Source organism: Helianthus annuus, chromosome 9, assembly GCF_002127325.2.
Source record: "Helianthus annuus cultivar XRQ/B chromosome 9, HanXRQr2.0-SUNRISE, whole genome shotgun sequence".
Taxonomy (NCBI): Eukaryota; Viridiplantae; Streptophyta; class Magnoliopsida; order Asterales; family Asteraceae; genus Helianthus; species Helianthus annuus.
In genome coordinates this window covers 143,792,427-143,815,902 of record NC_035441.2, presented here as the reverse complement: position 1 = coordinate 143,815,902, position 23,476 = coordinate 143,792,427, and the positions used below count along the sequence as shown (strand labels likewise).

At 38.2% G+C, this 23,476-nt stretch overlaps 3 protein-coding genes and 1 long non-coding RNA gene across 5 annotated transcripts; 2 read left to right on the top strand and 2 right to left on the bottom strand.

Moving 5' to 3' along the window:
- Positions 1–6,490: 6,490 nt before the first annotated feature.
- LOC110878357 lies at positions 6,491–10,202 on the top strand. Its single transcript, XM_022126653.2, has 3 exons — positions 6,491–7,235; positions 7,473–7,660; positions 9,387–10,202. The coding sequence occupies exons 1-3, from the start codon at positions 6,623–6,625 to the stop codon at positions 10,038–10,040; spliced, it is 1,455 nt and encodes a 484-aa protein (XP_021982345.1). The 5' UTR covers positions 6,491–6,622; the 3' UTR covers positions 10,041–10,202.
- Positions 10,203–12,694: 2,492 nt separating this feature from the next.
- Positions 12,695–15,389, bottom strand: LOC110876189. The gene is made up of 4 exons (XM_022124366.1): positions 15,045–15,389; positions 14,618–14,981; positions 14,083–14,567; positions 12,695–14,041 (listed from the first exon to the last, which is right to left on the bottom strand). Exons 1-4 carry the CDS (start codon positions 15,387–15,389, stop codon positions 12,695–12,697), a joined length of 2,541 nt encoding a protein of 846 aa, XP_021980058.1.
- A 1,664-nt stretch (positions 15,390–17,053) lies between these two features.
- On the top strand, positions 17,054–18,492 carry LOC110878356 (F-box protein SKIP24). 2 transcript variants are annotated; one of them, XM_022126652.2, is made up of 2 exons: positions 17,054–17,222; positions 17,668–18,492. In XM_022126652.2, the coding sequence occupies exon 2, from the start codon at positions 17,670–17,672 to the stop codon at positions 18,372–18,374; it is 705 nt and encodes a 234-aa protein (XP_021982344.1). In that variant the 5' UTR covers positions 17,054–17,222; positions 17,668–17,669; the 3' UTR covers positions 18,375–18,492. The 2 variants fall into 2 exon arrangements, with proteins under 2 accessions (XP_021982344.1, XP_021982342.1); XM_022126650.2 differs by having other exon boundaries at positions 17,659–18,492.
- A 948-nt stretch (positions 18,493–19,440) lies between these two features.
- LOC110878355 lies at positions 19,441–20,292 on the bottom strand. The gene is made up of 2 exons (XR_002557859.2): positions 20,132–20,292; positions 19,441–19,893 (listed from the first exon to the last, which is right to left on the bottom strand). It is a non-coding gene; the product is annotated as an uncharacterized LOC110878355 (long non-coding RNA).
- Positions 20,293–23,476: the final 3,184 nt, after the last annotated feature.

The window sequence follows — 23,476 nt, the reverse complement described above, 5'->3', positions numbered from 1 at the left end:
GAAACGAACAGCTACCCATACAAGCTACCATGTTGCTGCTATGCCTGGCGTCGCTTACGCCAATCCTAAATGTCCTTCCACAAGCATTATATCCAGTGTTGTTGTTACGGTTGCGAGGGTTCCCATTACTATCATTATTCACTTGGTTGTTGATGTCTTGACTTAGCAACAGCCAACCCCTGTCAATGTCACCTTCGTTTCCATGCTGTAGACTACGATTACGAGTACCTTGATGTTACCGCAACTGCTGCCTCCAATGTCGTTGCTTGAAACGGAGCCCTACAATCTTTCACCATTAAAGTCCATCTTTTCACATTCAGTGCCACGCGCTACTCACTGCGCTGGTAGCCACATATTTCACACTATAATCTGTTGTCATCGCTTATGTCCCGATTGATTCGTAAGAGTTGACTCCCACGAGTCGTTGACTAGAGTTAAGAAATTCAGTTGAAGTCAATTTGCTGGTGTTTGTTGCCGGTAATCAGGGTTGTCCAAATACTGAGGTCGGTAAAATACTACGCTTGCCCTTTTGTCCATCGATCTAGTAAGTCAATTGAGTGATACGCGGTATGCTGCGAGAGTGTTGCAGAGGTGATCACACCTCGGAGTCTAAGACGTCAGTACATAGAGTTCCAGCAGAAGAAGAAAAGTGAGAAAGGTATAGACCAATCATTGTCGTTGCAACATCCAGCTCAAGGATGTCCGTACAAGCGCCTAACATTCTACACAGTTCGCTAGGCGTTCAGATGGGTGTTCAAGTAAGCCTTGATAGCATCGAGATTCGAAAGGATTTAGAGAGGAGTGAAAAGGTCACGTTCAAGTAAGAGATAATCACTGTTATGACTCTTATAGACTGTTGTGTTTCACATCGATCAAAGAACGGAATAGAACCCCTTTTTCAGTCGTTAAGTCTCACTGGGACTCACATGCACCCCACATTATTATTATGTGTGCACCCACAATAATATTGTGATTTGCAAGCTCATCTCAGCTCATCTCAACTCATGTCAAATGGTTCCTCAAACGCGAGTAGTAAGCAAAGAACATCACAAAACGCGAGTCATGAATGTTTAGGGAAATACTACCCTATGAGTCACATAACACATGCAGGTAATACATGAATTCATACTGTTGTGCTAAACGTGCAATCACATGCAATATCATATGTAAGTGTTCACTGGTTATGCAGCACAATGAGTATACAAGAGACGAACCTTGCAATCTGGAGCTGAGTGTCATGGTCGATTTCGGATCTGTTCGGTTATAGTCTGGTTTTATAAAAACGTTTTAAAACCAAGTTCACTATAACCAGTGGCTCTGATACCAAACTGTCACACCCCCAAACTACCACCTAGGGAATGTCCCTACTAGGCGTGTGACGTACCAACAACGAGCCACTAATCGCATTGAACTCATTCAAGTTTATAAATAAAATCCTCAATTATTAATGAAAAATACCATTAACGAGTTTAAATGAAAACCAACATGTTCAGCGGAAGCAGATAGTAAACCAATGTTAAACCGTTTCAAAACCAATGTGTGATATCAATAGTTCAATCACATGAATCCCTCCAGTCGACCCATGACCACTCCAGCTACTCCAGACAGCAAGTTCCAATCCAAGACATCTAACGACCTACAAGCATGCAGACAAGTGTGTCAGACGACGCTGGTGAGTTCAAAGTTTTGTTAACACGTTGAGTTACCAAGTATGTGTATAAAACAGTTCACCGATTCAACAGTTCAATAATTTGATTTGATGTTGTTATTACTCGATTACCGTATGTGGCGACTAGATGTGAATGCCCAACCCCAATGCCTCCATTTAGGCATTGGTCATGAGGTCAAGGTATCAAACAACCTTGAATAGATGTAAGGGGTCTTATATGCACACGATGAGAATGCCCAACCCCAATGCCTCTAACTAGGCATTGGTCATGAAGTCCAGGTAATTAGTTCACGTCCGTCCTTTCGGCCCGGTGTGAGGGTGCCAAACCTAATAGCGCTATCAACTAAATACCTCGTTGCTTCTTCAGCAACACGGTAGATGTACGGGGTCTTACATGATTTTTACTGTGTTCAATAACCAACATCCCAATTAAACAGTTTACCCAATATTCCTTTCAGAAACGTTTACCAGATGTCCCAAATCACCGGGACGCATGCTTAGAAAAGTGCAGTGAACTCACCTTTGGTTTGCTCGGTAAGGTTAAAGTATGTGCCCACAGTTTGGTTAATCCAATCCTAATATGGTTTCAATACTCGTCAGTTACTTACACATATAAGCCGCACATCTTTAATATACTAATAATGAACAAGTTTTGGCACACATTATCGCCCAGTTACACCTCGATCACACGAACAAGCATATATCAACAATAAACCATATTATTCAATAATTTTTCCGTGGTTACAAAGTCCTGTACCGAAGCTGTATAAGTCCCGCCAAACGTGACGGCCCACTATCGGAAGCCCAAGCATGGTACAACCCAATTAGTTTCAAACCCAGCCCATAGTCACACCCAACACACATCCGGTAAAAGGTGCGGCCCACCCCAGGGTCCGCTGGTTCAGTGGTCAAAACCGCCCCACATAAATATATATGTATTAACCCAATACCGGCCCAGATCCTTTAGTTAGCCCAAAGACTTTTGTGGTATAATTGTATAGTTTCTTAACGTAAGTGCAGCCCACATATTAAAATAATAACTGTTACTTCAATGGTGACTTACTGAACCCTAAATAATGTGTAGAATTTATGGTCAAAATCATTAAACAATTTCAATAACATATATTTCTCCATTCAACTAATAACAAATCAACTACCATGTATGCACCCTGTTGAAGTATTCTACTCAACCACAAATCAGAATTTCCAGATTTATGCGCTCGATGTTCATAACAGTGATCATATGACAATAAACCATGTAATCTAAGGAACAAATAAGTCATCCTAATCCTTTGTTCTACCAGGTTTCGATCCCATCATAGCAGCATATATAACATATATTCAACACTTCATCAATCCAATGATCACTACCCTACTTAATGGTCCGACCCCACAGTTTATACATAAAACGAGATTCTAACCAGTAGCACTCGTATACCTATATGTCGCCAAATACCTAGCAGACACACATCAGCCATAAACATCATGCACATGGATTATTATTCAACAATTGAGGTTGTTTCCAAACAGGTTCATGACATCACGGTTCAGTTGTATCATACATATTCACATGTGAATCATGCTAATCAAGTCTACGCAGAAATCAACACAATCAATCAAAACCGTATAAGGCCGAACGTACTAACCCCAAAAGACTCGATGACCCAAGATGATGTTGCCGTGAAAGATAAGGGTGTGTCCACTGCCGTAATGATTAGATGCGCGTAGGGTTTGCAAGGAGTTGTGGAATTATGAGTTTATTATACGTAATAATAGATGGGGGGTGGGTTCGATGTGGGCCTGTGGCAACATAAAAAGGCCACATGCAACAGTTTGATGAACATTTGATAACCGGCCACACTTGATAACCGGCCCAATGTCCTTATCTCTGGTTGATATAGTGGTGTGCGGAATCAGATTGGGCCCTGGTTCCGTGGACCTACGGTACGGTAAGTAGTATGCAACCGCATACCCAAACGTGTGTATGTTAAGTGAGTTTGCAGCCCAATAAGTTAGTTTTCAAGGTTAGATACGCGACACGTAGAAATTTTTAGTAGTTTCGTGTAAACATGCACACATAACTGATCTAAACAGTACAAGGCAAGTAATTTAACGTAAAAACACACGCTGAAGATTTGTGGAATTTAAGCGACACTAACCTTGGAAATACGGGTTGTCACATTTTGTTTACCCATACTGTAACTAACAAATAGTCAGTTAATACAACAAATAATTACAGAATGATAACTAGTAGGTTTAAGTATTTTGTCAAATACTTAATTCCGTAATAGGCTTAAATCAGTGGCTCGATCAGTGGCTCAATAGTTATTAATTATTAGCTCTGATACCACCTTCTGTCACGCCCCCCGACCCACCCTGGACGGAATCGGGAGCCGCGAGCAGTCCAGTGGTACCCGTGGTATCTGATTTATGCGGCAGCGGAAGTCTTTTATTACAGGATCTTTTCACCGTAAAAATGCTCGTTTAATATATTATACAAAGTTTTAGGGATAAATTCCCATAATTTACAATACGTTGATTCCACACAGAAATCATTATTTGCCAAAACATGTTTTATTTATTTATTCACAATGAGCCACTTTTCTGAGCTTGTAGTGCTTTACTGCACTTTTCCTGGATCGCACAGATCACCTGAAACATGTTTGGAAAAAGGTTTGGTCAGCGGGGAAATACTGAGTGAATCAGACTATTTTTCTAAAACGACCCGTTAGTTATAAATTACAGTATTAAGGGGAATTACAATGTTTCTGATATCAAACCAACTACCCACAGTATTTGTCACTCGACCAACCATTGGCTAGCCCATTTGTCCAATGGTGTCTGTGACTGTGGTCAGATCACCCCTTGGCCACCCGTTTGTCCAAGTGTGACGGGAAATAAGTAATGTATACAAAACCCCACATACCGGCTGTAATATGGTGATTACATAGACTTAATCCCTGTAATTATAACCTTTGAAAATAACTTGGAGTTTTGTAAATTTACTCACAAACTGTGAGAAAACAGTTTTAAAAGAAGAATGACTCACATTGCAGATTAACGAGCAAGATATAAGCCTACTGATTAGCCTTGATTAAACCTAATTTAACACAATGCACACACAGGCAGGTTAGTAACTAATACAGCAGTTACGTCAATTCACGAGATTAAACCCTCACAACGATTAATCAGTGCAATACTCGATAATTCAGTCGGATTCACAACGAATAACAGAGCATAGTCCGAATTCGAACAGCACTCTAATATTCAAGTCGAAATCACGACAAATAATCAAAGTACAAGCTCAATTCGAGCAGCACCCGGACTATCGTTGGATAGTTATAATCGATCGGACGTTGAATCGTAATAGCGATCGAGTTATTACCCTGATTGCGGCAGCACCTCGTGATCGTGTGTGTTTATTTGTAGTGTAACAGTTAGAATTCAACGTACACAGAAGCTTTGTGCAACGTTTTAACACCACAGTTCAAGTGCCAAGGTCGGCTATTTATAGCCAGAATTTCGCTTCGCTTACGGACCGTATGCCTTAACCCTTACGGTCCGTAAGGCTGACTGGTATGCTTACGGTCCATAAGGACCAACCCTTACGGTCCGTAAAGGGTTCAGCCTATTTCCTAGCCTAGCTGAGTTCGGTTATAGCCTTGGTGAATCAACATTTTCAACAAATAAGAACTGTGCAATGTTTTAATAAAGATAATTATTAATTAGGGTTTGCCCCCCTCGAGTTTTAGGGGCCCTGATCCTGATTCCGACTGTTCCGGAAATTTCAGGGTTTACGCCAAATTACTTGGGTGTCTTAATTAGGGTTTTCTTATTGGATAATTATTATTCTAATTACGATTTTTATTGACGGTTGTTACACCGACGACTTCAACCACCATTCCGACGGCTTCACCACCACCCCGCACCACTACCATCCCCACCACTGCACTGCCATCATCCCCACCAAGTTGTCCGGTAGATAAAACCAAAAATTACCCAAATTCTAACTAAAAAATCTAACAAATCATGTAGGTTGAGCTCACCTCCACCATTATCACCACCTTCCCCATCATCATCCCCACCACCGCACCACCCCCATACCCATCCCACAGATCAGATCATGTAGGCTGACGTCAGCGTTGTTCTTCAGATTAGATATATGGTCGTCTGTGGCGGAGATTTTGATCGGAGGTGAGCATAATCTTTGTGTTTTATTTGGTCAAGTACATAATCTGATTAGCAATATCGGTTTTAGACTCAAATCCATGTGTAATCACATATCCATGGATGCTTCTACCTTGTCTAATATCTTTCAGATCAGAAAATGCAGAAACTATGGTCAAAACAGTCGCTTCGTCTTCGGTCAAACCGGATCTTCTCATGTTGTGGAATAATTTGATTGCTTCACGAGCAAGAGTTGGGGTCTGGTGATCTATGTTGTGGATTAATTTGTGGGATGAGAGAGAGGGGTTATAGAGAGAGAGAGAGAGAGAGAGAGAGAGAGAGAGAGAGAGAGAGTGGGGGGGGGGGTTTTAGAGAGAAGGAGTTGAGGTCTAGTGGTCTGGAAAATGTAGAATTTTTAGGTTTTAGGTTTTTAAAGGGTAAAGAAGAAGATACAGGGGCATTTTAGTCTTTTAATAGAAAACTAACAGAAAATATGGATGGTGTTAGAAATTTGGACTCAAATGGTTAAGAAAAATGCTTATAGGGACTCAGGTCGTTAAACTTTTTGCTTTTGGACTCAACTAGTTAAAACCAATAAAACACTGGAACTCAAAAAGTAATTTACCCAAAAAAAAAAAAAAAAAAACCCGACTCCAAATGATTAAGCAGACCGTATGACGGTCAAGCTGCTTCGTTAACACACATCCTGACCTATCCCTATCCCTATCCCAATCAACCCATACTTCCTTCACCACCGTCCACCACCGCCTGCGATCTCACTCCACAATGTCATGGTTCGCCCGATCCATCGCCAACACCTTCCAACTCGATCTCAACGACGACGCTAACGACTCCGAACACCACTCCCCAAATAATAACATCCCCACAGATCAAAAACCTCAACAACTCGAACAACAACAACAACAACAAGACGATTCATCTTCATCTTCACCTTCACCTTCACCTTCATCACCAACCCGCGGCGTAAAAGAAGACTTATCAGAGATCACAAAAACCCTAACTCGTCAACTATGGGGCGTCGCTTCCTTTCTCGCTCCTCCACCTCCCTCTGACCCGAACAATCCCCAATCGGATCCATTGGATCCGGAAGATGCTGCTCCGGAGGGGATCTTAGGTATACGGAGAGATTTTGCAGAGATTGGAGGGAGATTTCGGAGTGGAATATCGAAGTTGTCTAATAATATTGATGTGTCGGAGATTACGAAACTAGCTTCGAGTTTTCTGCAAGTTTCAGCGGATGGGGAGGATTATGTTTTGTCTGAGGATGCTCAGGCGATTGGTGTGACGGAGGAGGTTCTGAGTTTTGTTAGGGATGTTGTTATGCATCCTGAAACTTGGTTGGATTTTCCTCTTCCTGATGATGATGAGGATGATGAAGGTAGATATTTCATTCATTATTTGGTTAACTGTTAGTTGAAGAAAGCGCTGCGATAGAAATAGTTTCTAACTTATAAACTATGAAACAATTGGAAATGTTGTTAGGGTTGGGTTGTAAAGGTAAAAGAGGAAGTTGATAATGAAGTAGAAGGAGACTGTAAAAGATCTGTTTATTTTGCTCTTTGTGTTAATATGATATGTTACTTGATGTATGTTTTGTTGTATTTTTATTTTTCAGATTTTGAACTATCTGATGCACAACAAGAGCATGCTCTGACTGTCGAAAGTTTGGCGCCAAGATTGGCTGCTCTTAGGATTGAACTTTGCCCGGGTTATATGAGTGAAGGTTCCTTTTGGAAGATATATTTTGTGCTTTTGCATCCGAGACTTGAACCTCATGCTGCTGCACTTCTTTCGACACCTGAGGTAAGTTTTCTAGGAAATATTCTTGTGTTTACCCTGTTTCAGTTTGTTAATATTTTTTTTAAGTGTTGGGAGGGAGAATTTAATTTAGTTTTCCCGATTATCAAGTCATGAACAGACCTAAGTTATTTGCAATTCACAATGTTCTGAACTAGGACATTACCAAATTATAATGATTGTTGATATTAGACTTGATAAAGATAAACAAACTTTGGTTGTGTGCAGAGTGTGTATTAATCAGCTGCAATTAGTATGCATTTGCTGCTTATGATACTTGTTTAGTTGCTTGCAATGTTGTCGTTTTTCTCTATTTTTATTTTTTATTTTCATATAAAGAAAACAAGAATGATTTAAGTCATCTTAACATAAGACAGTCTTAGGAAACATCAGTTTATTGGCTTACAAGGTCCTTTATAGAGGTTTTTTTTTTCTTTTCTGGGCATTTTTATTGGATTTGTCTTCCATCTTTCTTTTCCAAGAATCTATCAGTGTAAAATACTAGCACACCTTATGGCGTGATGCTGTCATTACCGAAGATAACCACGATGATTAACATTTCTATTCCCTATTTGGCTATATGCTGCACACTGAAACATTTTTGCTTAAGTGCAAAATAATTAGAAACAAGCGCTGTAGTTGGTCAAAACTAGTGCTTTTTGTAGGGTTTAATCCACCTAATATCGAAGTGACTTTTTGTATCAAAGAGAAAAGAAGGGATGAACTTAATAATAGTTTATGCTTAGCCTTCTCCCTCTTTTACCTTTACGGGAGAATGGTTGTGTCAATAGCTCGGATTCCGTGCAGACCTGTGATCTGACTCACGAGGCATAGTTGTGAACAGCAGCTATAGCGCGCGATGTAGCGTTTCGTTCATGGCACTATTGGCTTTATAGTGACAATTAGCTACCTTTTCTGTAATTTTATTTATTTATCTATTAATTTTATTTTTTTATAACTTTGAATAGCAATGGCTATTAGGGTTTTTTTTTGTTTCACGGTTGAAAAAAGAAGCGTATTCAGATGAAATATACATGTAAAAATAGCGTATTTTGATTAAAAAATACATGTAAACTATTTATTAAATTTATATTCCTTTGTTGCTAAACATGAAATAGCGGGCCCTTTTTTGTCGCTATCGCTATGTAGCATATAGGTAGCTTGTCGCTATCGTCCGCTACTCACTATTGACAACCATGTCATGAGGCCATAACCCAACTTATCTAAGGCTCATCTTAAGTAGATGAATCCCTCTCCTCTTGCACCCACACCTGCACGATTTTAATTTTTTATGCATTACAAGATATAAATATGATTTTGTGAACTTTTTAACTCTTTGAAGTTTTATATTTTCTGTCATGAAACAAGTCATATTTTAAATAATATGTGCTTTTAACATTTATTATGGAAACATCATTTCGAGTTTAGTTGCCCTAAGGTCACTTTTAGAAAGTTAGTTGTCATAAAAAATAGCATTTTTTGAGTAAAAAAGTTAGCTTCATACAATCAATTTCAAGAATCTAGACAATAGATTTTATCCTTCATGTTTTAAGTTGTCAAAAGAACGGTGAACTAGTAGTCTAATGTTACAAAATTTGAAGTTAAACGCTTTATCCTTGTTATTCAACTGGATCGACCCAAGTATTGATCTTATTTCGTCAATCAATTGGATCACGAATTATACATGCCTAGAATAGAATTTGATCAGCAACAATTTAAATTACTCATGCAGATTGTGAAAGCCAGAGCATCATTGACACATGAGCTGAAGTCTCATTCTACCTCTCAGACAAAAGTGGATGACGGATCAACAAACAATTTTCCTTATTCTGAACACAAACCTGAATCTTCTCAAGAAGAGCATTCTTCCGTCCCACTTGAGACATCTAACACTCAATTAACCACATCTGTCGTATCAACTAATCCAGAGACTGAAAAACATTATATCCAAACTGAAGAAGAGGTTCAAATTGTAGACAAGTCTGTCATTCAAGAGGAACCAAGAAATAAGACCAAGGTCGCAGATCAAAACACGCTTTCCAGTGCTACTTCTAATGTAGTTGAAGATAAAGATGAAGATGATTGGCTGAAAGAAGACAGCTCAGAAAACATTGTCACTGGTACAACTACAACTACAACTACAATTCCCATTGACCATGACGAGGATGTTTCGTTTAGTGATCTTGAGGAGGATGACGATGAAGATGCTTCGACAAATTACAAAAAGACAGCGTCTGGTTCTGATTCATCAACAAAAGACTCGAGAGATTGGGTTCAGCTGGGAAGTGATTCTTCGACTACTGACCGTGCCGGACAGGTAAGTGGTGCGCATAAGACGAAGGAATCTAATGATTGGCTGGATGTTGATGACATTGATGTGGCATGATGTTTAATAGTTTTTATTCCCGCTCACTGTTCTTGGATTATCAGTGTATGTTGCTTTTGTGAATATCTTGTTTACAGTTTCCGCAAATTTCGGTTATGGCTTCTGGAACCCTGTACATAAGTCTGGTTATTGATGTCCCACAATAATATGTTTTTTTACACATGTTTACTGCTTCAAGCAAATGACTAGAATAATGTTTCCTATCAACACAAGTATAGTCTATTAGGCTAGAGGGTATGGTGATGATGATCCGCCACGTAGGCGCCACGTCATAGTCTTCCCAATGATGGTCCATCCCCCAAAACTAGAGGGTATGGGAGGATGATCCTACCTCACCACTTTTTTTTTTATTTTTTTTTAATTTCTATGCCCTATGTACAAGTAATGAAGCCTAATGTACAAATCAGAAACAAAGAGGGCCCACATGTTTGGTCCGTCGCAAACGGCAATATTCAGACGATGAGGACGGGACGGAGGGGGGCCGGCGTGGTGTGCCGCGCGTCGCCGAACCAAGACGGGCTGGGAGACGGAACCATACCGTCCAGCCTTACAATTAACAAAATCAGTTGCCCTGATAAGAATGTCTTGTAGCTACTTCATTTTGTTCCAACTCGAGTTACTACATACCAAGTAGTAGTTAAATATTTGTTTCATGGATGAAAGGAACTTCTATATTGATGGGATGTACCAATGGCAAGGGTTCAAGGTTGATAAGAACAACAGGAAGAAGAATTTCAACAACCAATCAACTAACTCTCATTACAACTGCTCAACTACATATAACAGACTCCAACTATCATTTTACACAAAGACCCCCTCTACTTATCTAACCAGCTAATACAACCCCTGTCCTAACATATAAGACCCCTACCTTATTAACAAGTAACAATTCAGTCCTTTGACTTATTACAATGTATCAATACTTCCCCCTAAACTATTTTTGTCCTCAAAAATGGAAATCAGGGAACCGAATCTGTAAATCTTCCGCATTTTCCCATTTAGCTTCCGTAATTGGCAAACTATCCCATTGAACCAACACCTCTGCTAAAGCACGATGACCTCCCTTAACCATCCTTTTTTCCAACACGTGCAAAGGCTTGAACAAAAATCTAGGACCACGAGGTAAAGGTGTAGATTGCCGCACATCACCTCTAGCCTTTTTTAACAGCGAGACATGAAAAACTGGATGTACTTGTGCATCACTAGGAAGATCCAGCTTGTAAGCAACTGAGCCTGTTCTTTCAATTACCAGGAAAGGTCCAAAAAACTTAGGACCCAGCTTGTTAAAATGATTAGATCGAAGTGTAGCTTGACCATAAGGATGTAACTTCACATAGACATTGTCCCCTACTTGAAATTCCCTATCACTTCTTTTCCTATCAGCTGCTTGTTTTATTCGATTTTGTGCCCTCAACAATGAATGTTTTAACAACTGAATAGTGTCTTCTCGATCACACATTATCTCATCTACAACAGCCACCCTTACATCTTTAGGAATATAAGGAACACACAAGGGAGGTGGATAGCCATACAAGGCTTGAAAAGGAGGAATGCCCAGTGAGGAATGGAAATTAGTATTATACCAGAATTCAGCTAATGGCAACCATTTGACCCAAGCACTTGGTTTATCCATAATCGTACAACGCAAATAAGATTCCAAACAGCGATTCACGACTTCGGTCTGGCCATCCGTTTGTGGATGATGTGCCGTTGATAATGCCAGCTGAATACCTTGTAAACTGGTAAACTCCTTCCAAAATTGGCTCACAAAAACCGGGTCCCTATCCGACACAATAGTCTCTGGTCATCCGTGCAATTTGAATACGTGATTAAGAAACATTTGAGCCACCTGAGCTGCTGTATAAGGGTGAGATAAAGCCATAAAGTGGCTGTATTTCGTTAAGCGATCCACCACAACAAATATCACATCTTTGCCTTGTGACTTAGGCAGCCCCCCCAATAAAATCCATGGATATGTCCGAGAAGATATGATTCGGAATCTGCAAAGGTTGGAGCAGACCCGGAGAAGCAACTGTCTCATATTTGGCCTTTTGACAAACGGTACAGTTTCGGATAAAATTTCGGACTTGTCTATGCATTCCCTTCCAAAAAAATATGCTCTAATTCTTTGAACCGAAGCATGTACCCCTGAATGACCACCCATAGGACAAGCATGGCATAATGCAATAATATCACCTTGTAACTGCTCATTTTTGCCCACCATTACCTTTCCTTTCCTAAGCAATGCATTGCCATTCCAAGAATATTTTGGATGTGTACCTCCTGCCTTCAAATTCTGCAATACTGTTTGAAGTTTCTGGTCACTATTCCATGACTCTTGTACCCTTTTCCAAATGTTATCATCAAATGTGCTATAAGACAAAGCCATCAAAGAAGAAGACTAGACTCAAGACAAAGCATCTGCGGCCCCATTCTCATTGCCTTGCTTATATATAATCTCAAAGTCATATCCCATCAGCTTGGAAAGCCAAACTTGTTGTAGTGGTGTAGTGATTTTTCTAATCAAGTAAATGCTTCAAACTTTTCTGGTCTATTCGAATGATAAAGTGGCCCATAGATAAGTAATGGTGCCAATATTTGACCGCAAAAATGATTGTCAGCAGCTCCCTTTCGTATACAGACAAAGCTTGTTGTTATGTTGATAATGTCTTACTAATAAATGCAATAGGATGCCCTTGCTGCATTAAAACTGCCCCAATTCCCTTCCCTGAAGCATCCGTCTCTATAATGAAGGGCTTTGTAAAATCAGGTAAAGCTAAGACAGGAGGACTGCTCAACACTTCTTTCAATCGATTAAAAGCTAACTCAGCATTTTCACTCCACACAAACGAATCTTTCTTTAAAAGATCAGTGAGAGGTTTAGCAAGTGACCCGTATGATTTTATGAATCTCCTGTAGTATCCAGTTAAGCCCAGAAAACCTCTTAACTGTTTCACATTGGACGGAACAGGCCACTCTCTTATAGCTTCCAGCTTCTTAGGATCAGTTGAGACCCCTTTATTCGATATGATATGGCCCAAATATTCCACTGATGAACCTCCAAATATACACTTAGATTTTTTTGCATACAATTGTTGACTTCTAAGAATTTCCAAAACTTGTCTGAGATGAATTAAGTGTAAATCCAGTGAGTCACTATAAACCAAGATGTCATCAAAAAAGACTAGAACAAACTTTCTCATAAATTCCTTGAAAGAATGATTCATCAAAGCTTGGAATGTGGCCGGGGCATTTGTAAGCCCAAAAGGCATTACTACAAACTCAAACAAGCCTTCATGAGTTCGGAATGCAGTCTTTTGAATGTCATCCTCATGCATCCGAATCTGATGATATCCTGCCCTTATGTCCACTTTAGAAAAAACCACTGCTCTTCCCAATTCCTCAAACAGCTCCTCAACTAGTGGAATTGGATAGCTATTCTTTATAGTCGCCTCATTGAGCTTCCTGTAGTCAATACAGAATCTCCAAGACCCGTCTTTTTTTTTTTTAACCAAAACCACTGGTGCAACAAATGGACTAGAACTGTCCCTCACCACACCAGTCTCTACCAATTCCTTAGTTAACTGTTCTATAACATCCTTTTGAGTGGACTGATATCTATAAGGCTTCAAATTCACCACTTTAGCTTCATCCTTCAATAAAATTCTATGGTCAAACTCCCTTTTTGGTGGCAAGGCAAAAGGAACTTGAAAGACATTTTCATACTCAGTTAATAATGCTTGCAAATCTTTACTTCCTATCACATTTAAGACCTTGGTCCCATGTTGGAACTCACTCTCAGCTGATTGCAGCTGCATACTGAACAAATAAGCCTCTATAACTTTCTTTTCTTGACCCAACAAATTGTTCATAGAACTTACGGAACACAAAGTCATTTCATTGCTGTCAACCCCTTTGAGTTTACACTGAGTATTACCAATGCTGAATTGCATTGTCATATCCACAAAATTCCATATAATGGACCCCAAGGTTAACAACCACTGAACCCCAATACCATGTCATAATTGTCCAATGGAATTACCAAAACATCAGTTGTGAACCATAAATTTTGCATATACCACTGAAAATTAGGACAATAGTTTGTACAATTAATCTCAGTTCCATTAGCCACCCCCACTGTCATTTTATCAATTGACTTAAAATGACACTTCAACTTCTTTGCCAATCTTTCACTCAAGAAATTATGGGTTGAACCCGAATCAATCAATATCCTAAGTTGTATATTACCTATTGTACCCAGAACTTTCATCGTAGAAAAGGCTTGCATTCCAGTTAATGCATGTATCGATATATGAGGATCAGGCCAATCATGAGGTTCAATATGTTCTACCACTTCCAACTTATCACTATCCTCATCTATACCAATTACCTCCAAAACAAATATCTGTTTATTGGGACACTTGTGTCCAAGTGGACACCAAAAGCATTCTCCCCTAGCTCTCTTTGCTTCAATTTCTTTACTAGATATTTGTTTAGTGTTCTGCAGTTTCTTAGTAGCAGGTGGGGCTGGTAATAAAGGTAGATGGGTAACATTCACAGGTGTTTCACATAGCTACCATTCTTATTAGCACTAGAATGACTACTAGAATTATACCTGCTGCTAGCCACTAATGTATTCGTTGTGTTCTGAATTTTTGCTAGATAAAACGCTTCCTTCATAGTTTTTGGTTGGAACATTCTCACTAGTCCACCAATCTCCGGTTTAATCGCCTTTAAGAAGATGCTAACAACATATGATTCCGGTATTGTCACCTTAAGAAGACAAGCATCAAATTGGCCACAAAAGTCTTCTAAGGATCCTGTCTGTGACAGAGAAGTAAGTGTATCCATAGCATCTTCAAACAGAACTGATGAAAATCGAGAAACAATGGCTTCTGAATACTCTTTCCAGGTTATTTGTGAAATTGGCACCGGTTTGGTCTACAAGAAAGCTTGATGCCACTTTAGTGCTTTCCCTTCAAGAAGAATAGCAGCGTAACGTACCTTGAAATTCTCTGGAGTCTCGTCTACATTGAAGAAGTGTTCACATCTATAAACCCAATCATCAACTTCACTTCCATCAAACTTTGGGAAATCAATCTTTCCAATTCTGTGTAATCTTTCATTTCTATTGCCATTATTCAGATTAAACCCTGTATTATTGACTGTTTTACTGATTGATTCTCCATTCAATTTTGCCAAAATCGCTTGAACATTGGCATTCATGTTTGCAAAAGTTTGCTCAGACTTTTGCATAAACGCATCAACCTTCAACAGAGTAACACCATGATCTTCCACTGTCTTTTCCAAATTGGATTTTTCCGAATCAGAACGGCTGCGAGTTGTCATCGTTCTCACAGATTCTAGGGTTTCGATGAAAACAAGAATGTAATTGACCGAATCGATGATCAATTACCGATTGAATTGAATTACGGATGAACTTGATCGAACAAAGTTCAAATTCTACGAAATGAATCGAAGAAATTGCACAATTGATCGCTGATTTGAGATGAATCAAGAGCTATGCCGAGAATCGACTGCTCTGATACCAATGATAAGAACAACAGGAAGAAGAATTTCAACAACCAATCAACTAACTCTCATTACAACTGCTCAACTACATATAACAGACTCCAACTACCATTTTACACAAAGACCCCCTCTACTTATCTAACCAACTAATACAACCCCTGTCCTAACATATAAGACCCCTACCTTATTAACAAGTAATAATTCAGTCCCTAGACTTATTACAATGTATCAAAGGTATACGTGAACATGTGTGTGGAAAGATGATCGAGATTCCACCTAAGCTGTAGGGTTGGTTGAAAATTTCGTGAATCAGAGGTATGATCGCCTGGTAAAACGTCAGTTAGGTGGGTATACATGTGATCAGTTGAGAACGGACATATACTTTTGGAACAGTGATAGTCGAATAAAGTACACGGGTGGTCCCTGTGGTTTACTAAAATTTTAGATTTGGTCCCTATTTTTTTTTAAAGTACACAAATTGTCCTTGTGGTTTGCACTTTGCAAAACATTACCCCAACCAACAAATCTAAAGATTTAGCAGGTCCAAGTTAGGGACTAAATGTGTTACAAAGTGAAAACCGCAGGGACCATCTATATACTTTGGAAAAAAATTGGGGACTAAATGTGTTATAAAGTGCAAATCACAGGGACTATCCGTGTACTTTCAGAAAGCTAAGAAACAAATTCATAATTTTGGTAAACCACAAATACCATCTGTATACTTTACTCAGTGATGGTCGTTTCACAGATACTTAACAAATCATTTCCCTCTTCTTTGTGATTTTTTTGTTTGCTAGGTTTTAAATTATTTTTTTTAATGTTACATGATGTAATGATGTAGGGTTTTTTTAGTTGATATAAAACAAAATCATTAATATTTATTTTCAGTTGTCAATTTACATCTAGATAGAATCTAAATTGGCAACAAGCTGCGCCGCTATTCATTTTTAAATAGCAAAACTAAATATTTTAAAAACTACATCTAATCTAATCTAAGAGTCATAACATTAGTATGCATGATCCTTTGAACTCCCCTAAACAGCTCTAAAGCCATTGGCACAAATAAAAACAAAAAATATCAACTGCTAATGGGATAAATATTTTGAAGGGTTTAGTCGTTTCACATTGTTTTATTCAATTTGGTAAAAACTAGTATTTTAAAATGGTTATAAGGTCGGATGGTGTGGAGAGCGTAACCCCTGCCACCTCACCACTGATAGCGTCGGAGGGGCGCCACCACACATACCCAGCGATTTAACAGGGGGCACCATGGTTCCATCGCCACCATGATAACGAGGAAGAAGGTTATGTGTAGGTGGGGCCCACATGGTTCCATCCAATAATATATATATATATTTTTTTTAATTTTGTTTAATAGGGGGCGTTATCCCGCATCCTGCAAATTAAAGGGAGGGACCTTAAAGCCCGATGTGGAGATGACATGGCGCCGACGTCGTGTGGGATAAAGCGTGGCGCTCCAGCTATACAATCGATAAACAGGGGTGAATATCGATCTTATAAAGTACTGGGCAGAACAAGAACATTTTCGTACTTTAAGAATTTCGGCTGAAACTCAACACCGATATATATCTTTATCGGAAAGTTCCGGTGTGGATTGACAGCCAGACGCAACGCTCTTTTCCTCCCGAGGTTCGTCAATCGCACTTACATACTTTCGAATTTCGATGCTCTATAATTGTTTATTGTAACTGCAAACCCTAGATTAAGGTCATTCATTTGTTGTATAATTGGTTATCCTACAAAACCCCTATTTTTGTGTACTTTATTAGAATTATTATTGTTGTATTGAATTCTAGCTGTTAAAAAGTGATTCATTTGTAGTTTCAAGCATATGGAGAGTGCGCTCAATTATTATGTTAATCTGGTGATGCAATAAGGGTAATTTTAGAGCATTTGTAACATTTTGACCTAATTTTAAATTGTTATAAAAATTAATGAATTATTGCAGTTTCTTCGGTTTTCTAGGCTAGAATATATGAATCAGGTGGTTATAATTCTTCACTATTTGTCGATTTATATATACATCATATGATGTGCTTGTGTTTTTAACATTTTTATGATCTAGAGGGTTTAGAGATGTCATTACCAGATGAATTATGGAGGTGGATATTGGAGTTAGGAGTCAACACCTCATGTTTGACCTACAAAGATCTATGCTGCATTTCCATGAGTTGCAGACGCCTCAATCGTCTATCGAAAGAAGACGTTTTATGGTCAAAGTTACTATCCTTTGACTTCCCTGCACACGTGTCTTCTTCCACCGACCGCCAGTCTCCTAAATCAATCTACCAAATCAGATTCGAGAAGGATAAAGTTAAGAAGCTGTTGGCAGAACGCAGAGCCGTGCTTAGAATAGAGTCTCGGATACATGAACACACAAGAAAGTTGCATGAGATTGAAGGTCGGTTAGTAGATGAAAACGAGAAGTTAAAAGCGGCGATTGATGAATTAAAAGGGTTGAGAAGAGTGAAGGAAGCTTCGACTGCGTTGAAGGTGTGGCAGCCGGAGATTATTCATAGTAGACAAAAGCAGATTGTGGAGAACTGTAGTGTGCCGGTTGGTTTCAGGATTAACGCGTTGGAGATGGAGATTAAGCTTTGTAAGCAGCACATTTCGGGGTTTCTTAGAGCCCGGAAAGATGAGAATAATAGGCTTGAAGCAGCAAAGGAGCGGTTGTCGAAGGTTAAATATCATCCGCTGCAAAGTTTTGGTCTTGATGATGAATCGAGAAACAGTAGAAAGAGTACAGGGAAGAACTTGAAAAGAGTGAAACATGTGTGAAGTTTAAAGATTTAATTTTGATATGTTGTTGTAGCATGCAAATGTAATAGTGTTATAGTTGGATTTATATTTTGTGTTTTAAAATAACTGAATCTTGATATCAGCCAAAATTATTGCATTTTTCATGAAAACATAAGGCCATACATTTGTAATCTAAACTAACCTACCAAGCAATATGTAAACAGTTCGATTTGTCATAAACATAAGGATTGGTTCGACATCACATTCTGCAAACCAAACAGATAGATTTAAAACCTTTTGAAACCACAACCAAAGCGCTACTAGATCGGTTCATTGAGTCATTTAAGCCGAGCCGGTATCAACTGAGGCTTGAACTATTAATAATACGAATCGAATTAGGGTCATAATATTTCGGTCTGAGCTAGAAACTAAGCTCATATTCAGCTTGCTTTCAACTTAATCTAGGGCTGTGCAGATGGGTCAGATCAGACTGGAACCGACCTGGTGAAGCCTGACTAAAATTGAAATCCAAGTAATGACATAAACTAAGACCGAGGACTGGACCTAAGGGGATAGGATACGTCGCCGGGTATCAGTCTCCCACGTGTTCAGGTATTCGGTTTTCCAGCTGTTGAATTCTTTGATATGCTTGCTGTCATGTTGTAGAGTCCATGTGCATTTTGGATAATGTGTACAACTGCTTTTGAGCTGTCAGTAGTAAGTGAGATCTACATTAGCTCTGGTGTTGCACAAGAGGATATAAGGCTGTGTGCTAATACTTCTATATGTGCTGCCTGCTGAGATTAGTTTATACCGATATGCTACGTGCAACTATCACGAGCTGTGCAGCATCTTTGTGGTTTTGACTTAAAACCACAATCACATAACCGTCTTCACTGCATGGGCTGACTGTTGATGTGTTTTAATTGGTTTGGTCATCACTAAACTACAATCCAACTCTTGTGAAATTATGGATTTATTCGGTTTTCTTGTGTAGGACCAAGATTTGGTCACCCCTAGTTTAATCTGGTCGTGGGTGGCTCAATGAGTTGATTCGTTTCTCCTAGGTAAATAAATTATACAAGTTTCAGAATAACACAATGCAAAACTATCAACCCAAACTCCAATTTATATGACACTAACAAGCAAGTTACACAAGCCAAAACAGTTAATAATGATCCAAAGTTGCTTATAACAACCAACAAGTTCAAGCTGAGTGAAATCAGCTAAAGTTTTTTTCCCGAGCCAACTATATGAGCAGCAGGCTACAAGCTAGTCGAAGATGCTTAAGCATAGCACTAAATAACCAAACTATTAGGTGGTTCCTTCCACATTACAGCCCTGAATCTGAATGAACATATGAGGTTATTAATCTGGAAACAAAACTTGCAACTTTATGTATGTCTCATGAGTGATGAAATAATTTGACTTGCTTGTATCTGTTTAAGATGATGAGTTGGTGTCAGTCCCTTTTGCAGCTGCTTCTTCCTGGAGCTTTTTCTTCCAGTACTCATCCACTGGTGGTCCAAATATCGCTTTTCCAGACACGATGCCGATTCTAAAAAGATCAATTCAATTATTTCACAGATAAACCCTACTAGCATGGATCTAATTCAGAGCATTAGTAAAACTCTAATAATATTCGATTCAGGTATTAATTGTTTATCGCCCTGAATCCTTCGGGATTCAAAATCAACATATTGTAGGTTTAATAATAACTATTTTCAATATTGTTTCTGGGTGAAATCAATTAATAAGCAATATAAATAAATATCCAGATAAGGTGAACAACTTACACGACAGCACCAATAACCATGGGAAGCGACAGAAATCTTCTTCGATTGAACATTTTCTCCTCTGCTAAACACCACACTCCGTCCAATTCAGGTTTTGGAAATGGGTATTAGTATTCTATTAATCGGGTTGCCTTAAAGTCCAGCCAATATAATGGTTCTTGAAACCCAATTCAACCCCAACAAGGCCCATTTGTCAATCATTTTTCTTATTTAATTCTTGTGACCAAAAAAAAAAAAAAATCATTATAAAGTTCATTTATTATGACGATACAAAAATTGTGTTCGTGTAAAGGTATTAATAATAGTTCAAATATGGGATAGTATAAACTCACCTGCAGCCACAACCACTAAAAAAGGCTATGTTTTAGTTCCTCACGTACACCAACACATGTTTTAATTTCGTGCTTTCAAATTGTGTGAGATTAAATTAAAAAGGTAAATTGTTCCTATACATAAGTTTGATGTGAAGGTACTAATAATAGTTCATAGATGGGATAGTATAAAAAATTTACTTCATGTGAAAAATATAACAATATAATGCTACAATTTTGTACACGCTTATGCTAGTGTCGACGAGGGCTCCTGATGTAAAAGAACATGAAGCCCATTAAGCCTCACACAAGAATTGGGCCTCGAAAGAAGGAGTATCTTGTAATGGTCTGAAGGTTCATCACCTCAAATTAACTGCTCCGATCACATAAGCCACAGACTGAGTTTGTCAACCACATTTAATGTCTGAACAGGAGAGAGAGAAAGGCTCTCCTGCGATAGTACGAGGTAAGTACAACTCACATTAAATGCAAGGATCCTCTCGTATCTGCACAGAGATCAGAGGGCTAAAAAGAGAGGATAATCTCTGTTTTTATAAAAAGACCGTTAGATCTCTACGGGAAATGGACCACCCGATAAGTACGAGGTTCTATACATAAGCCAATGAGACGATCCAAACGAAGTTAAGTTCACAACCACCATTCACACACACATAAGAAGCAATAACTGTGAAACATTCCCTATGGGTTCATTGAATACTCACAATCTAGAGTTCACACCATTTATTCCGGCCAAATCATCGTGCCAGAATATTGTTTCTTCTCCGGCAACTTTACTTTTTCTTACGCCGGATCTTGGTCACGGACTCCCCTCTGGAGTCCTCCGTGACGAGGCTAACGGTGTTCTCTTTTGTAGACCATCTCGAAGACTCCCTTTGGATGCTGACGAGTCTCTACAAACCGGCCCAGAAAAATAATAATAACAAAATAAATTAATAATATGATTTTATAATAATAATAGTAGTAAAGCAGAGCTAACTAAATAATTATGTAAAATAAAGGATGGTGAAAAAAATTGATTTTTGAAGGACCCTTGAAACAGGACTCGAACCCAAGTCCCGCTGAGGCAAGTAGGCGCCAATAGACTAGCAACGAAAACTATATAAATACTAGTACATGCGACAATTAAAAGTAATAAAATTAAAAAAATTTTCGTCATGTATATAGTCTTTGAAAATAATAAAATGCAATTTTTGCTATGAAACAAACCTTCGTAACACTAGTTTATGGAAACTAAAACCTAACGGCATACCAAATTATGTAAAAAGTGTCTAAAAGATTACTTACTTATAACTTGACCACATGAAGACTCATAAACTATACCCATCGTTACGCCACCATCGCTATCACCCCTTACGTTGTTGGCATCTCAACCATCAACTCCACTTCTCACCACTAGCCAACTTAATAAATATTGTGCTTGAATCCATTCTGATACTCGAAAAACGATTCAGTTCAACCCTATGTTTTGGGCATAGTTCATTTTATCTTAATGAAAGTGGAAAATTTCTAAAACATCTCATTTTGTGTATAACATGTCTATTTTTATGTATGAACTAATTAGGGTGTAATTAGAGTAAACTGCCATTTTGGTTCCTGAGGTTTGGTCACTTTTGCCACTTTAGTCCAAAACTCAAACCTTTTGCATCTGGGTCCCTGTGGTTTCAGTTTTATTGCCATTTTGGTCCAAAAATAAAATAAAGTCATATTTGTCTTATAAAATCTTGCAATTTTGTTCTTTTCCTCAGGGGGCAAATCAGGTCATATTTGTCTTATAAAATCTGGTATTTTTTTTTATAAAAAGAAATGATCATTTTGCCCTTGAGTAAAAGGACAAAATAGCAGAATTTTATAAAAAAAATATGACATGATTTCATTTTTGGACCAAAATGGCAATAAAACTGAAACCACAGGGACCCAGATGCAAAATGTTTGAGTTTTGGACTAAAGAGGCAAAAGTGACCAAACCACAAAGACCAAAATGGCAATTTACTCGTGTAATTATAATAGGCAATAGGAGAATATATATCCTCCCAATAGGTGAGGTGAAAATTTATGAAGCGAATACCAATAAAACACTTTTTGGGTTGTCGTGTTAAACTTGTTCAATAAATATGTCATGTTCGACATGGTATATAACCCGTCTTATTAAATGGATTATGTTCTGAGTTGATATTTTTGACTCATTTAACTAGACATGTCGACATGTTTAATTAAACAAGTCAATATGTCAAACTTTTTTTTATCTCTCATTCAAATTCAAATGTATGTATTATAACCCACCAATTGTTTACAATTTGATTATAACCTATTTAGAGCATGTCAACTCACTTGAATAGTTTAGACAAATAAGTTAAACTAGTGGAGAAATTTTTAGTATTCAAGTGAGTTGGATTAAGTGTGAAGACTTACTATGGATTAGGAACCGGGCCTGATCCGTTACGCTGAATGAGCAAATATGAAGAAATTTTCCTTTTAATTTCTTGGTTTTGTTTTGTTTTGTTTCGTATTTGTTCGGCTTCCGGTTTGTATCTAGCGTCTCGCTAGTTCCGTTTGTTGTTATGAAAGTTGCCTTTCAAAAAAAATCTTAATGTGTACATTTTTAAATGTGTATAAATCACACGAATAACCATATAGTTCGTATTCAAGTTTATTGGTTGTCTAAATCAACATGATTGACCTCTCCGTGACTAACTTTTACTTTTCTACTTTAAAACCCTTTTTACTTTCCTTGGCAAGAGTCAAGACTTACTTGTCTAAATCATTTAATATTTTAAACCCATGTGATAATTTACTTTTTCATCGTATATAAAAATATCCTATAACTTTAAGGGTGTTGTATAAAGTAAGAAACAAAACTTCGATGAACAGAATACTTAGAACCAACTATTTAAGTTTTTTTCTAAAGATTTTCAGTTTTTTTCTCTCTATCTGATTGCATGATTTAATGAAGAAAACAAAAAAAGGAAAAAAAAACCAATAAATCAAAACTCTTTCCTCCACTTCTTAGAAAGTT

Bases quoted from the DNA above. Each gene is read 5' to 3' on its own strand.
- LOC110878357 (XM_022126653.2), top strand. From the start codon at position 6,623: ATGTCATGGTTCGCCCGATCCATCGCCAACACCTTCCAACTCGATCTC. The intron at 7,236-7,472 runs GTAGATATTTCA...TTTATTTTTCAG, and splicing joins TGATGATGAGGATGATGAAG to ATTTTGAACTATCTGATGCA. The intron at 7,661-9,386 runs GTAAGTTTTCTA...TTACTCATGCAG, and splicing joins CACTTCTTTCGACACCTGAG to ATTGTGAAAGCCAGAGCATC.
- LOC110878356 (XM_022126652.2), top strand. From the start codon at position 17,670: ATGTCATTACCAGATGAATTATGGAGGTGGATATTGGAGTTAGGAGTC.
- LOC110876189 (XM_022124366.1), bottom strand. From the start codon at position 15,389: ATGACAACTCGCAGCCGTTCTGATTCGGAAAAATCCAATTTGGAAAAG. The intron at 14,568-14,617 runs GTAGCTATGTGA...CTTTATTACCAG, and splicing joins TTCTAGTGCTAATAAGAATG to CCCCACCTGCTACTAAGAAA. The intron at 14,042-14,082 runs GTAATTCCATTG...ATTGGGGTTCAG, and splicing joins GGTTCACAACTGATGTTTTG to TGGTTGTTAACCTTGGGGTC.